The sequence below is a fragment of the Aulonocara stuartgranti genome, assembly GCF_965226115.1.
Source record: "Aulonocara stuartgranti genome assembly, chromosome: 5".
NCBI lineage: Eukaryota > Metazoa > Chordata > Actinopteri > Cichliformes > Cichlidae > Aulonocara > Aulonocara stuartgranti.
In genome coordinates, this window is record NC_138943.1 from 8,493,427 (window position 1) to 8,518,402 (window position 24,976).

The 24,976-nt window shown below is 40.2% G+C and overlaps 2 protein-coding genes across 8 annotated transcripts in view; both read left to right on the forward strand.

Moving 5' to 3' along the window:
* Positions 1-482: 482 nt before the first annotated feature.
* Positions 483-24,976, forward strand: part of anks1ab (ankyrin repeat and sterile alpha motif domain containing 1Ab) — a 56,013-nt gene continuing 31,519 nt past the window's right edge. For 5 of the 7 annotated variants that reach the window (XR_014276692.1, XR_014276693.1, XR_014276694.1 and 2 more), the window contains exon 1: positions 904-1,486. Coding sequence is in view for 4 of the 7 variants with exons in the window: in XM_082532472.1 (XP_082388598.1) it covers positions 1,193-1,486 (294 nt within the window). In the remaining 3 variants the exon portion in view is untranslated. Of the gene's footprint in view, positions 550-903; positions 1,487-24,976 lie in introns of those variants that run through there. The other 2 variants (XM_082532471.1, XM_082532470.1) reach the window with 2 other exon arrangements.
* LOC309706188 (piggyBac transposable element-derived protein 4-like) lies at positions 20,147-21,431 on the forward strand. Its single transcript, XM_082532483.1, has 2 exons — positions 20,147-20,486; positions 20,576-21,431. The coding sequence occupies exons 1-2, from the start codon at positions 20,301-20,303 to the stop codon at positions 21,122-21,124; spliced, it is 735 nt and encodes a 244-aa protein (XP_082388609.1). The 5' UTR covers positions 20,147-20,300; the 3' UTR covers positions 21,125-21,431.

Genomic DNA, 24,976 nt, shown 5'->3' on the forward strand with positions numbered 1-24,976 from the left:
TTCAGGTCAGGGAGAATTTGCAGAGGTAAGAAAATGGGAGAAGCTCCGGGAGGAGCATCCTTACTTTTTTGCCAAGATTTTAGGTCACAACATCAGAAAAGAGTTAGGCCAAGAAAAGAGTTTTAGATAGGAATACGCTGTGTATAAATAGGTATACTGCACAAAGGTACAACGCTAGAAATCTCATTGGTATTCCATACAGGTTCAGTAAAGGTTTGAAATACTTTTTAGACTCTTTCTGCTCTACAGTAACAAAGCTAAGTAACTCAATAACCTCAATCTCTTCCATGCACCCACACTGGTAGACACACATGAACGACAACGCAGGAATCCCGACTCTCCCTCCTTTTCTAATGGAGCAGCCACCCAGTGCGTCAGTAACCTGATTACCCCAGCTGTCAGTCTGAATAAGGCCAGGCTTCGGGATCCTCCCGTCGTCTGATCCTCACTACAGGATAGAAGCAGTCCTCCTTGAGATTTTGGAGCAGAGCAGGACGGACACAATCACAGGGAAGGGAAAGAACTGGTAGGACCAGAAAAAGCCAGCAGGTAAGATGCAGTAGTTAAAACTTTGATTCTGGCTTCTTTGGTTCTGGTGAGTCTAAGTTTCTTAAATATTTGGGAGAAGATTATATTTTAAGGTAGACACATTATGTTTTATATTTACAGTATAAACACATGTGCTTCTTGCTCTATCTAAACCTGAGTTACCCTTCCAGATTTCTTTGGGAGTATTCACTTTTAGGCTTTGCATAACTAAATAAATGACTTGAACTGATGATAAAAACGGAATTATTTATTTTTTAAAAAGGCTGCATGTGTGGATAAAAGCAAGTGTAGGAGTATCAAAGTGAGCAGCCAGTTAGTAAGGGGAGGGCTACAGGATACAACTAGTGGGTGGACCTTGATTATTGTTTCCGTGCACAACAAGTCTCTCATTTGTGCCGTCTTTACCTCAAAACAGGAGAACTTTGAATGACTTTGAATAAGCTGCTGCGCAGAAAGATTAACTGATCCTTCAACATCTATATTTTATTAATCTGCATCTTCCAGTACATCTGTTGGCTTTCCACAACTACAAGCTTAAAAACTCCACAAAGACTTTGGATCACTCTCTGGACTGACTGAACAAGTTAGAGTACGGCAGAAAAACAGTGAAGGCACTGAGCTGCACTTGGCAGCTCCAGAAGCAATGGCAGAGTGCACACCGGATGTAAACCCCACCAACGTAATCCAGAATCCAGAGGCTGACATAAAGGAGCTGAGTGAGGTTTCGGCTGAGTCTGCATCAGCGGGAGCAGCCAAAGTCAGACCTGCAGACGCGGGGCTGATTCGAAGTTTGTCCAAGTCAGACTCTGATTTGTTGGCATCGCCACTTGGAGAGGAGGATGGAGGTCTGGTTGGCCGAAGTGGGTCTGTGTCTAACTGCAGCTCTGGGCAGCCATCCATGGAGCGCATGCCTTCCTTTGCCTCTGAGTGGGATGAGGTAATACTCAAGTTCTAGGGATGGGGAAAAAGTGGGAGGGTGTAGAGGACAGAGGGAGTGGTACTGTCACTATTCAGGCATGGACAGGCTTTCGAATGGAGCGTGTTAATGTCTTTAAGAGAGAGTGTGTTAGCAAGTGTGAATGTGTGAGGGGGAAAACAGAAAACCAATAAGAGAAGTAACTCTGGATTAGTGTGAAAAAAGACAAATGAGAACGGGCGAGGCAGTGCATTTCATGCTAGAGGAAGGAAGGAAGGAAGGGAGAGGGGGAGAGCGGAGGCAGCGCAATGAGAGCGATCAGGAGTCCAGCAGAAGCAGTGATAGAGTAACTTTACCCAGGCTGTTGGCGGAGAATGCCTGCGGGCGAGTGCTTGAATGCATGAATGGCTTGATCACTTGCACCGACCTCCCTGTAGCAGCCCTGGCATCCAAGACTAATTGGGCTTGTGCTGTCATTCCATATCCACTCAGTACATGTCTCAAGGGCCGACCCACGCTTCCACTGTATCCGGCTCTCTTCTGGCTCCTTTTCTACGTCTTGCGCCATCTACTTTCAGCCCAATGTGAATGGTCCTCCACCCCCCCATTATCCCCAAAAGCCTTAACTTGTGATTTCTGAGCACTTTGGAGCATCAATGCAGTACACCCTAAAGCACTGCAAAAACCACGGAATGAATAATCATTTCTTAGCAGAACTTAAATGGTTGGAGACAACGAAGACAATGGCTGACGACTGATAATATATTATTAAATTATACAGCTTAGAGGCAGAGCAGTACAATTTTTTAAAATGTCCACAGCAAAGTAGAACATATCTGACGCTTCATGCCTGGTGATTATTCCCCATCACAATAATAACGTGAAGGATTTTAATCAGATTATCAGATTAAGTTTTGGCATAGTGCCATATGTCATCAAACCCAGCTGATATCTTGGCTAGCAAATGGTTTAAGTCGAACTGAAATGGCTCTTAAGAAAAGGCTTTAGTTGTCTGCAATTTATTTGGGGCACTCAGTTCTTCCTGCTTGCATGAATTTTTTGCTATCAGTGCTTAAGCAAAAGCTATTGGCTCCACTGATAATTACAACTTGACCGATTCGTTTCTTAAAAATCAATCTTTTTTATGCAAAACAGAAGAGAAACTACAATTGGGCAGCCAAATGAGCAATACGAAACCCTTTATTTTGTGGATACTCTTTCATTACATCCACTAAGACTTTATATAAAAGATGGATCTAAAAAGTCACTGTAATGCAAATGTGCATTCCTTAATGTCCAGCAGGGAAGAATGGTTGCAAAACAAGGTCACATTATACACATGTCTTTGAGGAAACACTGCTTCTGCTCTTTTACTCAATTTTATTTTTATTTACTCATTTGCTAGCTTCAAGTGTTATTGAATACATCATCATGCTCAAGTTGTAACTTGTGGGTCCAAAAAGAAGGTAAAGCAGGATATAGTATCCTGTAACTGTTAGATCTCGCTTGTTACATCCAGTTTAAAGCCCATAGGTCAGCTAATGTTTCACAACAGGACTTCACTTAACATTGGGTCACATTGTGCTCACTACATCCATCTTTTATATTCAGTCTGTCATCCATTATTTTTGGTTAGGCTGGGACTATTCCAAAGTCCAGCATCTGAAGACACTGCTGTCAGGTTACAGTTATCCAAAAAGAAAGTTTTCCTCACATTCTGCTCTCTGTGATTGTAAACCAATGCCTGTGATTCTTGTTTTCCATATATTATCAGTTGTAAGTAAATCTAACACAAAACAAAGTAAAATTCATTTTTAAGATTTTAGAATTTGTAACGTGCACCAGAAGGACAGCACTTTTTAGTTTCTTTTAGATTTCACTGATTTCATAATTTTATATATCTAATTATTTAAGATTGCAAATTCAAAGAAGACTTATGTTTGTATGTATGACTTTTAAATGACAATTAAACACAAAATGCCTTCCCTTGATGTCAATGATGGCCCTACAGGCTCCAGAAATCACGACTGCTTCCTAAAAGTTTAAAAGCCTTTACTGTTATTTTAAGTGTATGTATACTGACTGCACTGGAAAGTGCCATATGCCTGTTGGGGAAATCAGTTTTCTTTTCATTTTTTCTTCTATATTTGTAATTAATTTACAGCACTTTAAGCTTTTCTTAAAGAATGCTCAGAGTGAGTTGTTACAGTAAACGTTGCCTAAATCTGTCTCACTGTGACCATCAGTAAGACAGCTGACTTGTTTGTCCTTTTCTTGACTCAGTTTCGAGCCTGTTTGGACTTGATTCAATTTTAAAAGATTTATCTTAAACTAATCTTGCCTCATGTTTTAATGAAAGCATTTTAAAAAAATATGTTCACATTAAAAACGTATGGTTTGTACCATATGTTACAACAAGGGCTGCAATGAAGCAGTTTAGGGGTCCGAGACATCTTGAACTTGGATCTCTCTCTTTGTCAGCCCTGCATGCCCTGTGCCTGTTCTCCACTCCACCCTTGTTCTCTGACAGGCCTGTTTACCCAGGCTATGTTGGGTGGGGTGTCCTGTTCTCAAGGGCATCCTGTTTTGCAGCTGTCCTGGAGTGTCTGTTTCTCTTCCACATGTCAAGGGATTTGTTTGGGTTGGGGATATGGGTGTGGGTGAGGCTCAGGGCAAAAGTTAAATCAGTTTGTGCATACATGTGTTTATATACACTATGTGTATATATACAATAGCACCAACACTTAGGGAGACTTACACCACATTTTTATTGCATTAGCAAATAAAAAACAGCTATCAAAGGCATTACATTAAGCACAAAATGTTTGTTATGCTTAAGTTCAAATAAGGACAAAAAAGTACTTGGATGCTCTCTGTTAGCATCAAAGTCATAATATTTTAGTCTTTGCTTTCTGTGTTTTTACTTGTAGATCAGCTTGACAGCTTTCTGTTAATAGCTATGGTGAAGTTTTTCCATCATGTTTCAGTCAGGAAAGCTTTCAGTTCATGCAGACAAGCATGTCAACAAGCTGGCTTTTTTCTCTCCCTTAGGTGCTCTAAGGACTCTTTAAGAGTCTCTTTTGAGTCATCATCTTGATAAAAAAAAAAAAAAAAGAAGAAGAAGCTTATTTTGGTTGCTGCCCTTAAAATGCAGAGTTCATGATTCCTTCAGTGAATAGATACAAGTTCACCTGAACACTGCCTCAAACCTGCATGCATCCACCACCTTGCTTTGTCATAATGTGCCAAAGCAAGGTGGCCTGACTGAAGATTCCCCCCCTGGCTTTCTCCATACCAGCTTTCTAGCATTAGATCCTTGTAGGTTGAATTTAAAACCATCCAAAAATAACACAAGTTTTAAAAAGCCTTACTGTGCATGTTCTTTTGCAAATTTAATCCTTGCTGCCTTATTCTTTAGGCCTACAAACGGTTTCTGTCATATCACTCTCCCTCTGTGCTTGCTCTTTCTACTCAAATGGCCTGTGAGCTGAATTTGTCTTGTTATTCCTGTTGATGCGTGATATGATTCTTGTGTTTACCAAATTTGCAGTTGCTAGGCAAAGATCTTTTATAGTAAATGTACAAAACCAATGACCCTATGAAATTGCCTTATGGATCTTTCTGAAAGTCTGCTGATCCAATTATTGAGCCAATGTATGTCATAATGCAATCAACCACCACATTAAACATGAAAACATCAATGCAACGTACCAGGCCTAGAGGGGGACTGGGCTTCAGGTCATATAAATAAAATCACTTTTGTGGCAGTACATGCACACAAAGAAAGCCAAACTGTGTACACATACTGGCATTCAGATGATCTCATTAAAAAAAGAAACCTGATACATTTAAAACATTATTATATCTGGTATGTTATATAATTATAAAGCATTTTTTGTTCTCCTTTATTGTGAAAAGACTTGTTATTCTATGAAAGTTTTATTTAAACAAAGGCAGGCATTAGTTTTTGTGATGAGAAAGCTTTCCTTTCTGATACTGTGGATCAAAAATCTTCAGATTAGCCATTAGTTCAGCACTTAACGTTGTTGGTGTAGAGAGTGATACTACTGTGTAATGCTTTGACGCATACAAATCCTTGTGGATTTGTCTGTAGTGTGATTAAACTAAGCTTTAATTAAGGAAAATACTCAGCAGAAAACCTCAGAGCCCTGAAATGGCAGACATCTGCAGGGTGAGTGGTGCTGCTGCATCTGTTGTTTCACATTTATGACATGAATCATAATGTCCTGTGCTTGTCCTGTCAGCTGTTGCTCGATTACTAAATGATATTGCTGACATGTGCCTAGGACTTGCACCCTTCATCAGAATTTCTGCCTAAAGTAAGATTGTTTTGACTCCATATAATTTTATTTTATTGAAAATTCATAAAACAGATGAACAATTACATTTCCTGCATCCTTCATATTTTTGTAATTGTCCCAAATTCAGTTTAAATATGTAAACTGTATTAGTCGATATACCTTGGTTGTAAAGTTGTTTTATTTCCTTTCTGTCAAACACAATAACCACAGGTGAGGTTTTTTTTTCAATGTTTAGAACAGGTTTCATGACTTTGTAATGACGTATTTCCTTTTGATTTTCTAAAATATTTTTCCTTTGTGAATTTGACTCTGTTAGCCACTTCTCCATTTTAGTTCTTTCCCACTACAAATAAGCTGTAAGACCAGGAAATGCTGCCTGCTTCACTGTCACTCTGGAAAGCTGAGGAATATAACAGCCGGGTGTTCTGAGAAACCGTCCTACTTTGGCAAATTATAGGCTACCTGTAGGCAAATTTGACTTCTGACAAACCCTAACCATAACCATAACAAATATTCACAATAGCTTAAAAAAATGAAGTAAATTTGGGTTTTGTGTTGTGCGCATATGCAGAGCATGCGCAGAAACAAGGGGTAGGATAGTTTGTAAGGTAGGATGGATTCCCTCACCTAGTGGGGGTGAGGGGTCATAGTTTGGTCCCGCCTTCACTGTTGTGATTGGTGTGGGGGTAGGGACAGGCTTAGGGAGTCGGGGGGTTCCCCGGAGGCATCTTCCTTGGGGGGCTCAACCCGGGGTAGCGGTCATGTCCGGTTAGGGGCTCTGTTGGTTCTCAGGTGACTGTTTCCTCGTGGCTGCGTGCAGCGGGGCTAGGGGAGGGTCTGTGCTGACGGACGTGGGTTACTGACCTGGTAGCCTGGCTGCCCCTGGGTGGGTCCGGGATGGGCGTGAGGTTCTGGGGGCGCTCCGTCTCTGGGCTGGGGCCCTGGCCAGGCCTCGGGGGATTGGGTCCTGGTTGGTGTGTTGCCAGGGTTGTGGGCGGGTGGGTGCATGGGGGCCCAGGTGCCGCCGGTGCGTCGAGCCACCTGGGGGGCACTTCAACTGGTGGGGGAGATTGTCACATCTTGCAGGAGCTTTCCTCTCTTCAGGAACTCTCTCTGCAGGAGGGGGAGATACAGGAGAGGTGGAGGAAGATCTCAGCCTGGGCATCTATTGTCTCATGTAGTCTGGAAGATGAATGGATGGTGGGGTGGGTGCAATTTTCTCTGTGGTGGGGTTGGGTGGACTGTCCCGGGCCCTGTGGGGCCGGGAGGTGCTGCTGCACTGGGCCCCGGTCTGGATGGGCCTGGGCCCCCTTTCCCTGGCGGGTCGCGGAATATGGGGGTGCCTACTGGGAGGGGTCACTTGCCCCTCCCTTCCTTCCCTCCCCATCTCCAGCTGCCTCCCTCTTCCTGCTCCACCACAACCACCCACACATGCAGGGCCTTGGAGTAGGGGTATGTCACCAGGGTGCAGAGGAGGCTACCCCCCCCCCCCCCCCCCCCCATTCTCTGCGGCCTGCTGGAGCGGGGGGGCTAGGAGGAGGAGTTGGACGTCCGACTGCGGTCTGGAGTGTGGGGCCTCCCTGCTGCTGCGGAGTCGGGGCGGTCTGCCTCTCCCCACCGCAGGGAAAAGGGTAACACCACCTGGGTCTGGGTGCAGTTCCCCCCTCCAGGGGCAAGGGTACCTAGACCCGGTTCGTAGAGTACGCTTGGGGAGTGTGATCGTGTGTACAGCGTCTCTTTATGTCTGTCTCCACGTTGGTTGAGTGTGGAGTAAGTGCATATGAGAGCATGAGGGTGGGAATGGATGTTTGTATCTGTGTGTGCCTGTATGTCTGTGTCTATATGTCAGGTTGGGTGTCAGACGCCACCTCTCTGGGGACATCTCAGGCCCTCCAAGGTTTGGAGGCCTATCTCCCCCTACCACCACTTCCCCTGCCAGTGGCGGACTCCCTCAGGTGTCGGTGCGTTGGTGGTTCTTTGTGTCTGGGGATGGGCGTCCAGGTACACACCGGCTCACTCCTTGGCGGCCGCTTATCGGGGCCAGGAGCCTGGGGCTCGGTCGGGCCACTTCGGAGGTGGGGTGCCCCCGGCCTCTTGGCCTGGGGCTCGGTCACTCAGGCACAGCTGGCTGCCGGCGGAGCTCACGGGCGCGTCACTGCAACTCCCCCTGGCTTCTGCTCTGCGGCTGCTGAGTGAGCCCTCATCTGGGACTCTCCTCAGCTCTTTCTGGGACAGTGGCGCAGCTGCCCCTCTATTGGTCTTCCTTGGTCTCTTGTGTTCTGGGGGCCTCTGGATGTCTGGAGCCTGGATCTCCTCCATGCCTGCTTCATGCCCTGGAGGACGGGGCTGTGGCCCCCCCACACCCTCTAGCAGATCATTACATGAAGGAACCTTTTAAAAAAAACAAGCGCGTCCATGCTCACAGGTGTACACACGGGTGATCACACCCACAAACTACACCCTTTTTGGCTTCTACCTCAAAGCACACTGTGTTCTGTTGATCTTATGTGCTGCACAATAATGTTTAATATTTAGTATTTACTGTCATATTCCCATATATCATTGTGATGTTGTTTATTCTATTACTCTTGTTCTCTTCTGCTTGTTTTCTTTTTTCTTTCTCAACAGGTGATCCAGGTGATTGATATATGCATTTTTTCCCCTTTTTTTCCTGCCCATTCTGTTGGTTTTTGGTTTTTGCCAAAAATAAATAAATAAATAAATAAATAAAATAAATAAATAAAAAGACTTAATTAACAAAAAAAAAAGAAAAGAAAAAAAAAGGATGGATTCCCAGGACACCGGCATTAACTTCAACACCACTGATGACAGCAAAGTTTGAACTACTTCTGATTTGTGGTGTCTTGTAAAACAAAATTCAAGTTCAAATTTGGTTTTAATTGTTTGTGTAAAACAAAATTACTTATGCATACATATCTAGGTTAAATCTTACAGCCCAAATTAGCTAAACTAGTAGCTAGCTAGCTTAAAACAGGTGCAGCTGAAGTTTGCTAACATTAAAAAACAAAATGTCTCATAAATCAAATAAAATTGTAGCAAGTGTTAATATTTTATGGTAAGGGTTATGGTAATTATTATTAATTGAGAATAATTTAAATGGCTTGTAAGTGGTGATATTTATTTTAAAACCTGATTTACACTTTTTTTTCAAGCACAACTATATGTTTTATGAACATCCCACCAAATCTAAATATTCCAGTACATGATTTTATGTCAGCATCCTGCACTATTTTTGTTTGAATGTATATTTTAATTATACAGGAACAAGCAAGTTTTTTCTTCTTTCTTTGAGGATAGGGAAAAAAGCACTAGCCTGTTAATAATAAAAAAAAAAAAGATTATCTGTCAGTGATGTGATTTGAGCGTCTACGTTAAGCTTCAAAAATGCATCTTAGACTACATCTTGCAGGCCTTAATAACATTTATTAATAACTACTCAAAGATAAACTACTATCCAGTTTTACCATTACTGTTCCTGTAAAATTAAACAACATTTTTAAATTGGTTTGATGGTTATTATCAGTAGCAGGCATTTAGCAAATTTCTCCCAGTAAACTGACTACTTTCACCTTTTACTACTTTTACATGTGGATTTAGTTGTGAATTTCTCCTTTTCCCTTTTTGACATAATGCTACAAATAACTTCAATTATAAAGTAATTTTCACTTCAGTCATCTTAATGTCGTTAAGGTGATTGGCATCGTCAGTACATGTGTTGAACGCTCAAAAGCCAAAGGTTAAGCAGCCACATATTGCAGATGCTTAATTGGGTTCATTTCTGCATGTACTCAAAGTTTCCCAGTGGTATTTCTGGGGTTTCAAATTATTCTGTGGTTATAAATCACACAAGCTGATGTGGCCCTCCAATATATTTTTATCTTGTTAATTTCGTTCTGTTAAATATTCACATGCTTTATGCATGTCATAAAAAAAATGAAAAGGGCACAAAAATATCTTAATGTTGTAGATTACAGCTGGTGCCAAGTTTTTTACAGTATGTGCAAGCTGGTTCATAATTTATACAGCGAGCTACAGCAGAGTGAACACATTCCAAGATCTGGTTTGACAGATGTGGTACATTAATATGAGAGTAATGGTGTTTTCAGGGGGCTTGGTGGGGTGAGGCACAGTCCTGCTTCTGATGCCGTGTTGTCTGTAACATTTCACAACAGGTGTATCAGAAGCAGGAGACTGCTTCCACACTGCTTCCAAACTGCTTTTAATGCAGTTTTTGCACATGTGCAAGAGCTGAAACTATAATTCCTTTCAAAAATGGGAGTTTAAAATTTTGAAAATAGAAATTTCAGATTGTACATTTTAAGATGTCCCAAACTGTCGAGCCTAATCAGCATCCTCTCCTATTACCTGATTCCACTCTTTCCAGGCCTCCTCTAGCATTAAGATCACCACAAAAACTGTGACCTATGATCTTCATGGCATGAGTTCAGCTCCATTAGCAGGTCCATGTAGCATAGTTTTAATTATAAAACTGCACCAATTTAACATCTATGATTTAGAGTAACAGAAAAAAAAACATATTAGCACCCTTGATGTTTTGTATGTTTTCTGGTATTTCACTGGAGAAATCTGCATTTGCATAAAAGTGAACACCCTTTTTTCAAATTTGGTTGATTTTGTGACTTGGCACAGATATTTATTTGGAGGGTTTTTTTGACAAGCAGGATTGAATAAAACTTTATTATGAAAGTTACATTTAAGTGGCCCTTAAATTTATTGCAATGTGAGCTCAACCTAAGCTAGCAGCTTTCACAATAAATCTTAAAATATTTCTTCCTCAAAAGAATTTTAGAATCTTGTGAAAAAATAGTTTCAAACCTGTTCAATATAACTATATTTACATCATATGGATTCTTAAATGATACTTGAAAAGATGAATAAGCTGAACCATAAAGGCGTTCTTGACTTTACTGTTACTATTCTCGCAGGCTTTATTTATGCTGTGTGGTTTCAGAGCTGTCAAATAAAATCCGGTGGATAGAATTATGTGTTGCTGGTCTTGTATACTGTGGAGCTGCTGGGCCATCTGTCTTTATTGACAGTGATACTGAGGCGCTAATCCTGTTTCCAGACAAGGGACAGTGAAGCAGGCAGCCTTTCTAAGTAGTCTTTTTAGTATTTCTATATTCAGCCATCTATTTCTTTGTCTTTTCTGTTCTGGATTTGCAGCCATCATTTATGCGCATTCAGACTCTGGCTCAGTGAACAATAATGCTCTCTAAAGGGCATTGTTTAGGATCATTTCACATTATCTCAAACATGTTAGCTAGTATGTAGTTTGTGGAATTTAAATGCCTACTGTTGTTACAAAACTAGCTGAACTGCAAATATTTGTATATTGTAGCATTTTTATACTTTTTTGTGTTCTTGCTGCACAGAAAAAGGGAAATTAAGAAAGGATGGTGCTGATCAAGTGTGTGACACTTGCCAAGCTTAGCTTGTCATCGGGTCTTTAATATAGCTTATACCTCTTCAGCAATGGCCCCATCTGATCAATCACAGTCATGAACAGTGTTGGTCAAGTTACTTGAAAAAAGTAATCAGTAACTAATTACTGATTACTTCCCCAAAAAAGTAATCCCGTTACTTTACTGATTACTTATTTTCAAAAGTAATTAGTTATTTAGTTACTTAGTTACTTTTTAAAAACACGATTTACAACCTGAACAGGTGATAAAGTGATAGATCTTTCAGCCCAATTCTACTTTTTCTACATAATCCATCATACAAAATGTAATCAAATGGAAAGGTCCCTTTTTAAAACTTGTTTTATTAGTTTTAATCTTTTAACTTTATGCATCAAGCAAAAATGTAATTATATGCAACATTCTCTGACTGGAAGAGATTTGTTTAATATTTAAACCTATTTTCTGCACATTCCGGCACATAATTTTTCTTTTTTGTGTGTGTTTACACTCACTCTTTCAAATAGATGCAAGTAAAACACAGCAGAAAATAAATAAAATCAAAGACTCAGCGGTCCTATTTTCACCTGTAAAGCAGGAGCAGGGTAGGCGGAGGTTTACCCTGGTGCAGGTGTGCCGCATAGGTCAGTTGAAGAATCCGCGAGTTTCTCTGTGAATTTCCCATTACGTCGTTGCGCACTCGGTGCTTGTTTGGAAGTTTGGGGGGGGGGGGGTTTTCGCTGTAAAAAGAAGTTTTCTTCCCACGCACAACGGATGCTAATGTTTTTGTCACGTTTTATGGAATCAAACTTAAAGGAAGGTCAGTACTTCCACGCTTTAAACGCTGCACGCTCATACTCTCTCCCGGACTCCATGTATTATCCACTGTTGATTTTTTTTTTTTGAATACGTTTTATTGACAAAGCACAAAATACAGATATACAAATACAAAATAGCAAACACAATGTCAGGGGGTTCGTATAAAAAAGCAAAATAGACACAGTCTATTATAGAATCACATGATATTGAACAGGGAACATAGGTTTATGGTTTTGACAGCTTTTTGATTGAGAATGTTGTATGGTTTTAACATATTGTTTGGTTTCATTTAAAAAGCACCGAAAGGATGGTTTTTTGCTTTAGATTATCCACTGTTGATCTGCAGACAGCTGTTGTCACAAATGTCGCACTTGTTTACGTCACTGTCATGAGACATTCTTGCAAAAAAATCACGGTTTTAGTAAGGCAGTAACGCAGCGTTCCTACGGGAAAGTAACGGTAATCTAATTACCGTTTTTGCAATAGTAATCCCTTACTTTACTCGTTACTTGAAAAGTAATTGGATTACAGTAACGCGTTACAAGTAACAAGTATTCAATCAATCAATCAAATCAGTTTTATATTTCTATAAGCCTCAATATATAACCCGTTAAAAGTAACGCATTACTGCCCATCTCTGGTCATGAATAAGTCTGCTTACAACAGACTGATGCATGCTACAAAGAAAGATAAATCTAGAATATTAGAAAAATATGAATATGTTAAATATGTAGAGCCAGCAAGTATTAGTGGTGTTTGTGTGTATAATTGAAATAGTGCTGTACAGTAGTTATTAATGTGTGTGTGTGTGTGTGTGTGTGTGTGTGTGTGTGTGTGTGTGCTTTACTATTTTGGCAAGTGAAAATGTGCTACTATATTAATGATTTTTGCCTTTTTGAGCCAGACAAAACCAAAAAATATAACTGTAAGTTAACAGACTGCTCTGTCAGTAAGACATACCACTTGCACAGGGAAAATATGATAGATTATAATTGTTATTCAGTTAAATTGATGCTCAGTTTGAGTTTTTATTCTTTCTTCTGCAGCGCTGGTGGTGTTTGATGGTCTCAGACCAAGTAAAGAGTATGTGTAAAAATAGAAAATGCAGGCTTAGTCTAATTTAGACTAATTAATTTAGGCAAATTTAGGGTCAACAAGTAAAAATAGGGTTCCTGTTTTAGGGTTATATATTGAGGCTTATAGAAATATAAAACTGATTTGATTGATTGATTGATTGAATGAACAGGAAAAAAAGGATTTTAAGGAATTAATTAAGGATTAAAGTTGAATTTTTATTTATTACTGATGTTTAGCAAAGATAGACAAAGATTTTAGACGTTCAAAAGAAATGTGAAACTCATTCTTGGTATCTATGAGAGGTCAGAGGGATGTCGCAGGACTGTTGACACTATTTTCTAGAGAACTGATTGGTCAGAAGGTGATGATTTTGCAGCTTTTTGTTCTCTTTTCTTAAATATAACCTGCTCTAGACCGGCTTTTTTAATCATGCTTTTAAATCTAAGCCCTTTTCGTGGGACATTTTTTTAAGGGACATAAAACATAGTAAATACACACATCTATACTGTGATAAAGATGCAGTATGTCTGCCAGCAGGGTTAGGGTTAGGGAGCTGCCTTAGCTGTTTGCTGACTTGTACTTCCCACTTTGCCTGTTGATTGGTTTTTTTGGTGGAAGGGACAGGACAACCGAATAGAATATTAATTGTCACTTTGTGCATTTGACATGTTGCGTTTGTAATAATTTCAATTAAATATAGATTTTAACCCTCCTGCCATCCTTTAAAAAACTCACACCCATCACCCTAGGGACCATTCTCAGCCACGCCATAAAAAGACCATATATCCATATTTTATTCCACTTTAAATTAGCCAACCTTGTAAAACTACTTCTCCCTGAAATATTCATGTAAAGTTTTAATTATATTTTCGTTGTTTTAACCCTTCAAATCCCAGTGTTATTACATGAGCGCCCTGTGTTATAAGCCCCAAAAACCAAAAAATGAAACTAAATATTTCCACAAAAAACCAGTTGAAGTAATATGTGATTGTCATTATAAGTAGGCCTTTAGATGGACCAAAGATTGGCACCAACATACATTTTGACCTGCCATTATTTTTTTTGCATTTTTTTTGCAATTTAAAAATTAAAACTTCAAGGCCCTGAGTCTTCATTGACATCCAAGAAAAGAAGAAAAAATAAAATCATATGATGATAATTTGGGGTTGAAAAATAGCGTTTATAATGGAAGTCAATGGGCAGAAAATGGTCCCCAGGGTGATGGGTGTGGGGATTTCTGCTGCTCAGCCATTTTAGGCTGATTTAAGGAATTCACACTGGAATATTAACATTGACAGGTAAAAACTATCCTGTGGCAAGTTTGGTTATATTCCACTGAACACAGTGGAAATGGCAGCCATTTAACACATAGCAGTGGCACAAAAAGGTCCCAAGAAGGCAGGAGGGTTAAATGTTTTGAAATTAATTAATTGCATTCTGTTTTTATTTATGTTTGACACAGTGTCCCCAGACAAGCAGGTCCAACAGCAACTAAACCCTCTGTAATTTTTGCCGCTAGCTGAAGTTGGGGAATTTTCCATTTTTATTGTATAAACATTAAAATATTCCATCTCCTGGTTTCCAGCAGTACTTGAGGGTCTAGAATCTCTTGGAATGTCATCACACGTGTATTTATTTCTCATCTTGTGTGCACTAAAGCACCCATGATGAGAGTTAGTATCTAAAGACTGTAGAGTAACACTCACTCAGGCTGACTACCCCAGGATAAAATTGTCCAAACCCTGGCAAATAACAGGCCTGTCTTAAAGATAACAGGCTCAGTCACCAGCATGTTAAAGTGCCATTGATTTAAGTCAGCAATGTGTTATTTGTATTGATTTGTCAGTGATATAAAGGATACACAATACATCCCAGGCTGTAAAGCAACACAACTGAGTTATTGTTACAGTTCTGATAACTGACTTTCTGCTGATGATAAAATGTAGGCTGTTGCAGAGGTGTGGTCCCTGGGTTTCGGCACCACTTGTAAAATGCACTTCACGCACACACAGTTTGATATAGCGAGATATCACGTTTATTTCTGACTATGCTTTTTGTGACAGTTCACAGTCTGGTCAGCTCCGGTCTCAGCTGTTTCAAGCTTCTCTCCTCTCGTGTCCCGTCTCACTAAAAAAGGGGAAAAACTGTCATCAGACCAAACGCCACCAGCTGTGTTCTCACCTGCCTTCCCAGCACCGCCCCGTTGAGCTCACTGCACCACCCCTCCCCTGCAGCCAAGCCAGGGACCACACCTTCTCCACATAGGCAAACCTGATTTCTAACGTGATTTTTGTGTTTCTTTTCCTGCGTGCAAAACGTCTCACTCACGAGTAAAGCAGCACCAAGAGATCAAAAATGACTTGATGTTATGTCTTCCTAATTAGCTCACTTGAGTTGAGCATCATCCTCTGTAGTTAAAGCGCTGCTCCTTCCATATTTACAGCAGTTTTACTGTCCTCTTATATGAATAAACATCATATCACCTGGTTTCTAATTAAATAGCTTTGTAAGTGTCTTAAATAAACTTGCAGATGGGAGCAGGTAAAAAGTTGCTTTTCTTTGAAAGGATACTTTTGGCCTTTTACCAGCAGAGGTCTTGATTCTGATTACAGTAAGGGGCATTGTTCTTGTAACGACAGCAATGCCTCTTTGCTGTTTGCTGTGTCTGAGGGGCGAGGCTCCAGTTCCACCATAAACTACAACATCATCCCCACTGCTGCTGTGTTGTAAACCTTTTTGTTGAGAAAAACCAACCAGCTTGAGTGGAGTATATTACATTTTATTCACACCTATGCTTCTAAATACATTTTGCAGTATGCACACATCTAATTTTAGATGCATGCAAGAAAAATCCTCATGCTGTTGTGCCTTCCTCCTTAGTTTTCCGTGCAGCTAAGAACAGCCTCTTTATCTCAGTATCCCCAACTGCTTCCTTTAAAATGAAAATAGGCTACAGACAACAGGAAAATAAAAATTGCAAAGCATTTCTTAGTACTGTTATTGACAGAAAGCAATCATTGGCCTGAATGGGGAGAAAAATTGGGCAATCAAGTTGCCTGATATACTTTTTTACCCACAGTTGGTTGAGAATTGTCAAACAAACGTCTCTAAACCAACAAAACCTGCCTTTATATCACCCACACAGAGTGGGGGTGAGTTAAGGAGTTAAATTATTTAATCACCTTGGATTTGTGTTCAAGTCTTAATCTCCTAAATTAGATCAAGACCAGTCCTCCAAAAATTTGGTCTCTGAGACAAAGTGGAGAAAAACATTGTTGTGGCAAGTGTAATTCAAAAAATGTTGATCTTAACTTGTCCTTTTGGTCAATAATTAGGATTTAAACCTCTTCAGAAAAAAGCTTGTTTCAAGATTGAGAGGAATAAGTCATGATATCTGGAGGTGTTACAGAGTAAGTGCCAAGGACTGAAGGAGTGATCACAGGAATTCAGCAGGGCAGTTGATTGCATTGGAAAGAAGCAAAATTATTTCACCTTTACCATCAGATCTTTTTCATTGAAGCACTCGAGCATGAAAAGGTGGCACAGAGTGGATAATTTTTTGCAATATGTGCATGAACTGAGGAGCGGCTTAAACTGTATTAACATCTAAATCACTTCAGGATTTAGTGCTATCATTCAGCTGAGCACCGATTTTTATGATACAGCCCACTCAAACCTCCAAGTGCTTCATAACAGCATTATCAGTAGCATTTCAGTGTGAATACATCTACTTGATCATATCCCTTCTGACTCCCAGACATTTTCTCAATGGTATTAAGTTAAACTTAATACCATTGAGAAAAGGCTGGGTTAACTTCACCTTTCAGATATAATACTTAAGGAAAAAGCAGTGCTTAACTGGATTCAGAGAACAAACTGTGACTTTATAAATTGTTATTTTATACCTATTTGGTTAGGTTGATGCACGCTAGTTATACTGCTGTATTAGGCCAACAGAGCACTGCTTCCAAACTCCAGCATTACTTCAGGTCCCTGGAGTTTCCATTGTGGGTCAAAGCCTTTATCTTTATCAGGCTGGGTTCAGGTGTCAGACACTGTGTCTATTATACATATTAGAATTCAAATATATAACTTTTTGATAAAGCTAGTAATTGACCTATTCCTTAGTTATGCTGCTGTAGGCTTAAGCTGCAGGCAGATCTCCCATAATGCACCGAGCACCTTTCCTCTCTTCCACTCCCCATGTATTTGTACACCGTTACTGCATGTAATTAGCTTTGTGTCTTCTCTCTCTTGTAGTTTGCGCTTTGTTCTGTGATTTGTTTGTTGTGTTTCTTCCTTCACCCCAGCCGGTCGTGGCAGATGGCTGCCCTCCCTTACCCTGGTTCTGCCGGAGGTTTCTTCCTGTTAAAATAGAGCTTTGTTTTTTTCTTTTCAGTAATGCAAAGCCCTTACTTCTAGGCTATTGTTGGGTTTCTGTGTCTCATGTTATGGTGCCTTTACCTTATACTATATAAAGCATCTTGAGATTGGTTTTTTTAATAATTAATTTTTTTGTGATTGGACACTGTATAAATAAACTGAATTAAAGTAGGTTTTGCTTTGTGTTGATGCAGAAAGTCTGTGAGGTGTGTCTTAATATGAGTTAGATTGGTGTTACACTGAGTGATAGAACAGCCTGCTGCTGGTTATCTTGGCATTAAACCTACAAACAGGTTTAATTGGCTATATTAGTTTTGTCTAAAACCAACAAAATATTCCATCGAGCAACTGTTATGCTTATTTTTATCACCAATTAATATATTATATAATAAAATCAGATATTTTATTCATGCAAAAACCAAAGTTTGGAAATAGAGACTATGTGTTTTGGCTGTTGGTGATTTCGTTGCTGACTTCTTGGGAGCTGTTCCTGGGAGTGTTCATTTTCTGTATGGAGTCGAGATTTAACAATTACTGAGAATTTGAGGTGCTGGTGGGCAGATTTTGTGGACTTTAGACAGAGCGAGGCTTATTTGTTCCCTGTGTCCCACCTTTATTCTAACCTGAAGAAGCCAAATTGTAGGTATAACTTCATATTTTGTGTGCAGATTTGAGCGTTTTATTGATCCTCTCTTCTAACTCACGGCAAGAAAGCCAACAAGCACATTTTCCCAAATGTAGAACTATTGCTTTAATTTTTCTTGTGGTGTAAAGATTCCTCTGTAACATCAGTCTTTCGTTACCACCATTTTTAGCTTTGGCTTAGGGATAAAGTAGACTTACTTGTTAGTGGATAAGTACATTTGGTACAGTTCACATGGTAACTGTTTCGTGAGAAATACCTTCAATATACATTACAGTGCAAAACATTTTGGGCACCAGGTAAGGGTACAAACAGTAAACACAGAGCCAGAATAAAAGCCAAAGAATAAAGCCCTGATTTTATGGCGCCTAAGTGTGGGAAGAAGAGATAGGATGAACTATGGCAAGCACTCCAAGATATTGGGGACATCCTACTCGCTCTATAAAACTATGTAAAAGTGTACCTGGGAGAATTAATGCAGTTTTAAAAGCAACAGATGGACTTTATATGAACTTAATTGACAAACTATTCATGCCTTTGTTTTTGAAAGCAAGCTTTACTTCTGGTGGGTGCAATGTTTGCACAGTTCTGTGTGTTTTAACGTATATGATGGCAACTTTCTCTTTTTGAAATCACATAAAATACCCTAAAGGTTTTTTGCAACTATTGTTTGGGGAATTGTATGCACCGGATGAGGCCATATGCACATGAAGACATTTCAGCACTTTAGTTATTACGTAATTAATTTCCTCAGAAGCAGCATTTTTTGGTGACGGGTCTTAATAAAGGTGCACTTAAGCTTAGATGTAATGCACTCCTGATGAGTGTGTCTATGTGATATAGAATGTAACTGGGTTAATTCATAAAGTAATGTGCGGTCTGTATTGCTGGAGGCATATGCTGTGTGTCCCACGTGCCTGACTTCCAAATGAATCAAGGCAATCCACAGTGTTGATGCCACTAGCGAAGTGCATAGGGCTTTTTCAAACACTAAATATTACATCAAATAAGCCTGGCTGTGTCTCTGGTGTCACTAGTGGAAGCAGAATCAGTTTTTCAGGCTTGCAAAAATCTTCATGCTGATTATGAATAGACTACTCCAGTGTTTCTAAATATAGTCTCTAGCCTGATTCGCAATACTGTGTTCATACATTTTAAGGTGACCCCAGCCTGTTAATTGGCTTGCTTGAAGTTGTCAGAACTTGTAGCTGGATTTACACTTGTCTGTAATAGCTGAAGGATATTGAATGTTATTTTTGTAGTAGATTCTTTTATAACAGAGTGACTGGTACAGATCATTTGCCTTGTTGTTCTTGTTCATGACTATACACCTGGCCAGTGGTAGGGCTGCCACGATTAGTCGACTAGTCACGATAGTCGACGACTAATTTAATTAAACCCCCACGGACCGCCATTTGGCTTTTTCTACCTTTAAAACCCGGGAGAGCAGCCAAATGGCTTTTAGCTAAGCTTTAGCTTCAGCCAAGTGGAAGCTAAATTGGCTAGTCATTCATATATGTAAATTGGGTTGTTACCTGGGAATTCTGGAGGGAGGGGAGTGGGGGTGTGTGATTGAGGGGGTGGGGGAGCTGCTAAAAGCTGTGCACTTCCTTTTGTGTTTCATCTTGATGCATTCTCAATCATCCAGGGAAATAAATCTCCAAAAGTCACCAACTTGGAGTGTTTCAGTTTGCCATCTTAGGGAGAAATCAACACACATGGGTGTATGTCCTTTGTTGCTGAGATTTATTGATAAAAACAGTACAAAAAACCAACCATTTGTACACATATTTACAAATAATAATAAAAAGTGAGTGAGTACATTTCAACATTATACCAGTGGTCTGATTGATGCCACAATGGAGCAAATCGAGCAAAGACTGATAAGTTTGCTGCAATTTCCAGTGTGTGGGGATCATTTGTCACCAACTGCATCACGTGGTCTACATATCACCGTTGATGAACAGCTTTCCCCATCAAAGACTCGGTGCTGTTTCCTGCAGTATATTGCAAGTAAACCTGACAAGTTTGGGATCAAGTTTTGGGTGGCTTGCGACCTAAAATCCAAGTACATTTGCAATGTCTTCCCATATCTTGGCAAGGACCCCAGTCGTCCCACTGGGGAGAGACTTTCTGAAAATGTAGTAATGAGGCTGATGGAACCATTCCTAGACAAGGGCAGAAATGTTACCACGGACAATTTTTTCACATCGCTTTCACTTGCGCAAAAACTTCTTAGACGGAAAACCACCATCCTCGGCACAGTCAACAGGATTCGCAGGGAAATTCCTCAATCCACTAGACAGACAGATCGCAATGAATTCACCACTCAGGTATGTTACAGGTCTTTTGTGGTTCTATGTTTATGTGTTTCATTGTGTGTAAAAGGGCTATGGAAATAACAATTTATCTTATTTCTTAGGTGTTTTCAACCTCTGCTGCCACGCTGACGGCATATGCGGCCAAACGGAAGAAGACAGTCTATATTCTTAGCAGCATGCACAGCGTGGTTCAGACTGATAACACCACCAAAAGGAAGCCAAACACTGTCACCCTTTACAACAAAACAAAGTGTGGCGTGGATGTGATGGACCAGATGGTTCGGGAGTACACTGTCCACAGAGGAACACGGCGCTGGCCAGTCGCCGTGTTTTATAACATGATTGACATGGCAGCACTGAATGCACATGTGCTGTATCAAGCATGCACCGGGACGAAGGAAAGACGGGTGGACTTCCTGGTGGAGCTTGCAAGAGAGTTGGCTCACTCTCATGTAGCTGCGAAGAAGGCAAGAAAAGAACAGTTGCTTCGGACACAACCCTCCACACCTAGCCCTGGAAAAAGAGCCACGTGTCAGGTCAAACACAACTGCAAGAACAATCATGCCACTGTGCGATGTGTTCACTGCAAAAGATACACATGTGGTAAATGCAGACTACAGATACCATGGCAGTGCCAGGATTGTGAGTGATTGCTGAAAATGTTGAATTGTACTCACTCACTTTTTTATTATTATTTGTAAATATTTGTACAAATGGTTGGTTTTTTGTACTGTTTTTATCAATAAATCTCAGCAACAAAGGACATACACCCATGTGTGTTGATTTCTCCCTAAGATGGCAAACTGAAACACTCCAAGTTGGTGACTTTTGGAGATTTATTTCCCTGGATGATTGAGAATGCATCAAGATGAAACACAAAAGGAAGTGCACAGCTTTTAGCAGCTCCCCCACGCCCTCAATCACACACCCCCACTCCCCTCCCTCCAGAATTCCCAGATAACGACCTAATATACATATGAATGACTAGCCAATTTAGCTTCCACTTGGCTGAAGCTAAAGCTTAGCTAAAAGCCTACCAGCCATTTGGCTGCTCTCGGGTTTTATAGGTAGAAAGGTAGAAGCCTGGGGATGCTAGTCGACGCGTCGTTTGAAGCTTTGTAAGAGCCCAAAAGACGCAGGAATAAGTAGTAGGATTTAAGAGTGTAATAACGGACTGAAACAGAAGATGGCAGCACTGCATGTACAAGGATGCCAGCTGCCGTTAAACCCCGAAGAAGAAGAAGCTGTGTCCCAGAATTCATAGCGCGGCCCAGCTCAGTTTCCAACAATGGCAGCAGTTAGTTTTAATATTACTCTTATTATTCTTTCATAAAATAAACGTTTAACGTGTTTTCAGGCGAGAATGTAGCTGTGTAAACCTCAAATATCTGCTCAGTTTATCAAGACACCACATATTTTCAAAAGCGCTCCGACGTTTTCAGAGACGTCTGTTACCCACCAGCTCGATAGCGAGCCGGGGTTCAAGCCTCACTAGAGCTGGTGAGAACACCGGACTCTGGGCAAATCGTTTTCAAACCCACCGCCGTCTTTCGCTACTCAGGTTAAACATGAAATATAAGTCACTTAGATAACTTAAAATTGTTATTGTTTGGCTTTTTTCAGTATTTTATTTGTTCCTGAGTAAATCGGCTGAGTTTATTGAACTCCACCGCAACAATCTGCACATTTCATTAAAATTTAATAAACTTCCATCTTGTCTTTATTTTTAGTTAGCACATACCTTAAACACTTCAAGCTGTAAGCTAGTGATAGTTATATAAGAGCAGATGCATGCTGGTGCAATAAGTCTGTTTAACTACAATAGATGCATGATCTGATTAGTCGACTAATTGCAAAAATAATCGGTGGACTAACAAAATAATCGTTTGTGGCAGCCCTAGATTACAGTGATTATTATTCATAGGAACGGGGAATAGGGTTGTAATAAATAAAATATAAGGATGTCCATTTGATGGCCCTGTAATGTACTGGCAGTCTGTCCAGGATGTACTTTTTCTTTTGTCCTCTGACATGGCATGGGCGAGGTGCTCATGGCAGCACCCGCTGCTTATTGAGAGTAAGGGCGATATGCGTTTTCACGTCAAAAAGTCGTCATAAATAAGGCTCCAATAACACCAGAAGAAGTCGCCAGATTTGTCGCTAGTCGCTTTTTATAAAAAAAAAGTCGCAACACTGCCTGTGAAAGCTAAGATAGAACACATCCCGCCCACAGCCCTAGGTTGGAGAAGTAGTTAACAAAATGCAGAAGTAGACTAATAAAATTCACATCTATTTCATCTTTGGACGTCTATTTTTATTTTTTAAGCTTCAACCAAATTTCTTTAGCAGGTGAAGGCTCCAAATACACAGGTCTAGAAACCAGTTGGCGACCCAATGGCAAATCACTGGTCACTAGGAAAAATGTTTTTTCCCCGGCCATTTGGTGAGTGATTGTGCAAAATTAGCCTCACAGATTTGCTTTGATTGCTAGCAAATTTGCAAGGTTGTCTATAGTTTGTAATGAACCGACCCGTCAGCAAACAGATCAAACGTTTTCAAGTTTTACTTCCACTCAGCCAGTAGTATGCAAGTGTCTGCCGGCAAGTTGGTGTGGGTAAGTTGGTGTAAACTGTGGGTAACGGCAACAATCTGCTAGTGACCAATCACAATGAGGTGTTTGGTGCAAAACTTCCTTTGTAACTTTGTAACTCACCTACACATTTTTCCATAGCACCAGAGATTGTCAAGGTGTTGTCGACTGAGCGCTTAGCTTGGTGTTTAGGGTAGTTTAGGTAGTACCAAAACCATGACTGATTGAATAAAATTGATAGTGGACATAAGTGTATTTGGAACAACAGTAAGCTTCGGTTCAATAAGAAGCGATCATTAGAATGAACTGAACATGATTTATTGATGTACAAAATTCAATTTGAGGTATTTGGCGTTCAGACCCCGATGGCCTAGCACAGCAGAACATAATCCCAGCTGTGATAGGGATAGAGTCTAGACGCTGGTGGTGGAGATGAAGATGGAGGCTTGAATGGAGCCTGAGTGATGAGAGGCGGTGATAGGGAGGAGGTGAGTTGCATGAAGGCGACTGCAAGGAAGAATAACAGATGCGCAGTGAGATTTAAAGTAGCCAAGTAAAGGCTGATCGGCCTGAAGGAGGCCAGCAGAAAACTGATTGGACTAGACATGTGATGTCATAATCAACTTGACAGCGTGGGAAAGTGGAATTGATGTAAAGCTTAGATTATCCGTCAACACCTGGGAAGCAGACAGATGGGTGACGACAGATCTTCCTTATTGAACTTACGCATAAGCTTCATTTAAATGTCAGTCTCATGAAGAGGATGTTTCAGAGCCATTTCAGCTTATTTCACCGGGCTAAAGTCCAAACTTTAGATATTTTTTTCTTTTTCACATTTCCTAAAATTGTAAAACTTCTAGATTAACATGCAAAAACAGATTTAATTTTATTAGTTTATTTTCTATGAATTTCAACTTGAAGATGTCAAACTGTTCCATTTTTGAATTATTGTGTTTAGTAACAATGCAATAGTCTCTCTCAGATAATTAAACTACTGATAAAAACAAGAAATCGCAGATAATCCACACAGGGTTATCACCTCTGGCTAAAGCTGGAAAAATCTCCAGCATCGCTAAGGCTGCAAATTTCACTAGCTGGCAGGCCAAGTTGCACCTCTAAACTACCTTTATGCCAGTGAAGATAAAAAAAAAAACACTTGGAAAGTCCTGCTATTCTTGATTGCGTCATTTCTTGACTGTTTTTGTGCACAGCTGGGATTCTCTGTCTCGAGCAAATGCTGTGTTTCAAACTTTGGAGTGTAGAGTGTAAAGCTTGTTTATTATCATTTTTATGCAATGAAAAATGTAGAAAGTAATTCTATCTTGCCTTTCTCAGTGCTTCAATTTTTGACAAACTTTAAATCAAGTCTATGAAGTGCAATAATAAAATACTGGAGTTTTCTTCAACTGCTGAAATGTATATTCCTATATATCTGTGCATATTCATTTCTATTGGGATGAAAAAAAATAATGTTCATAGCTTGTCTTCCTTGCCTTTCAAATATCAGCTGTGATACCTTTATCAGTCTCCAAAAGCATTTCACTAGAATCTGCACAAATGTTCTGTTACTCAGCAAAATAAACAAAAACAAACAACCTTAAAATATATTTTGGCTCTGGAAAATCAGAGTCCTCTTAAATAAACACGCTCAGCTCTAAGCCCCAGAACAACTCTTTTTTGAGTTGTTCTGTAATCTCCTGCATGCAGCATTGTGCACACTTAATCTTGCAGTAAGCTATTGCTTTATTCTCTGAAGCCTAAATAACACAGGTCTGAGGGGGCAATCAGTTACTCCCTGAAACAGTCAACAGCAGCTCTCATTCTCTTGGGTCTTAGTTTATGCATTTTGGACCTGGTTACAGAACTTCCTAGATATTCTTGCTTCACCTTAATCAACCGTCTGTGTTTTTGC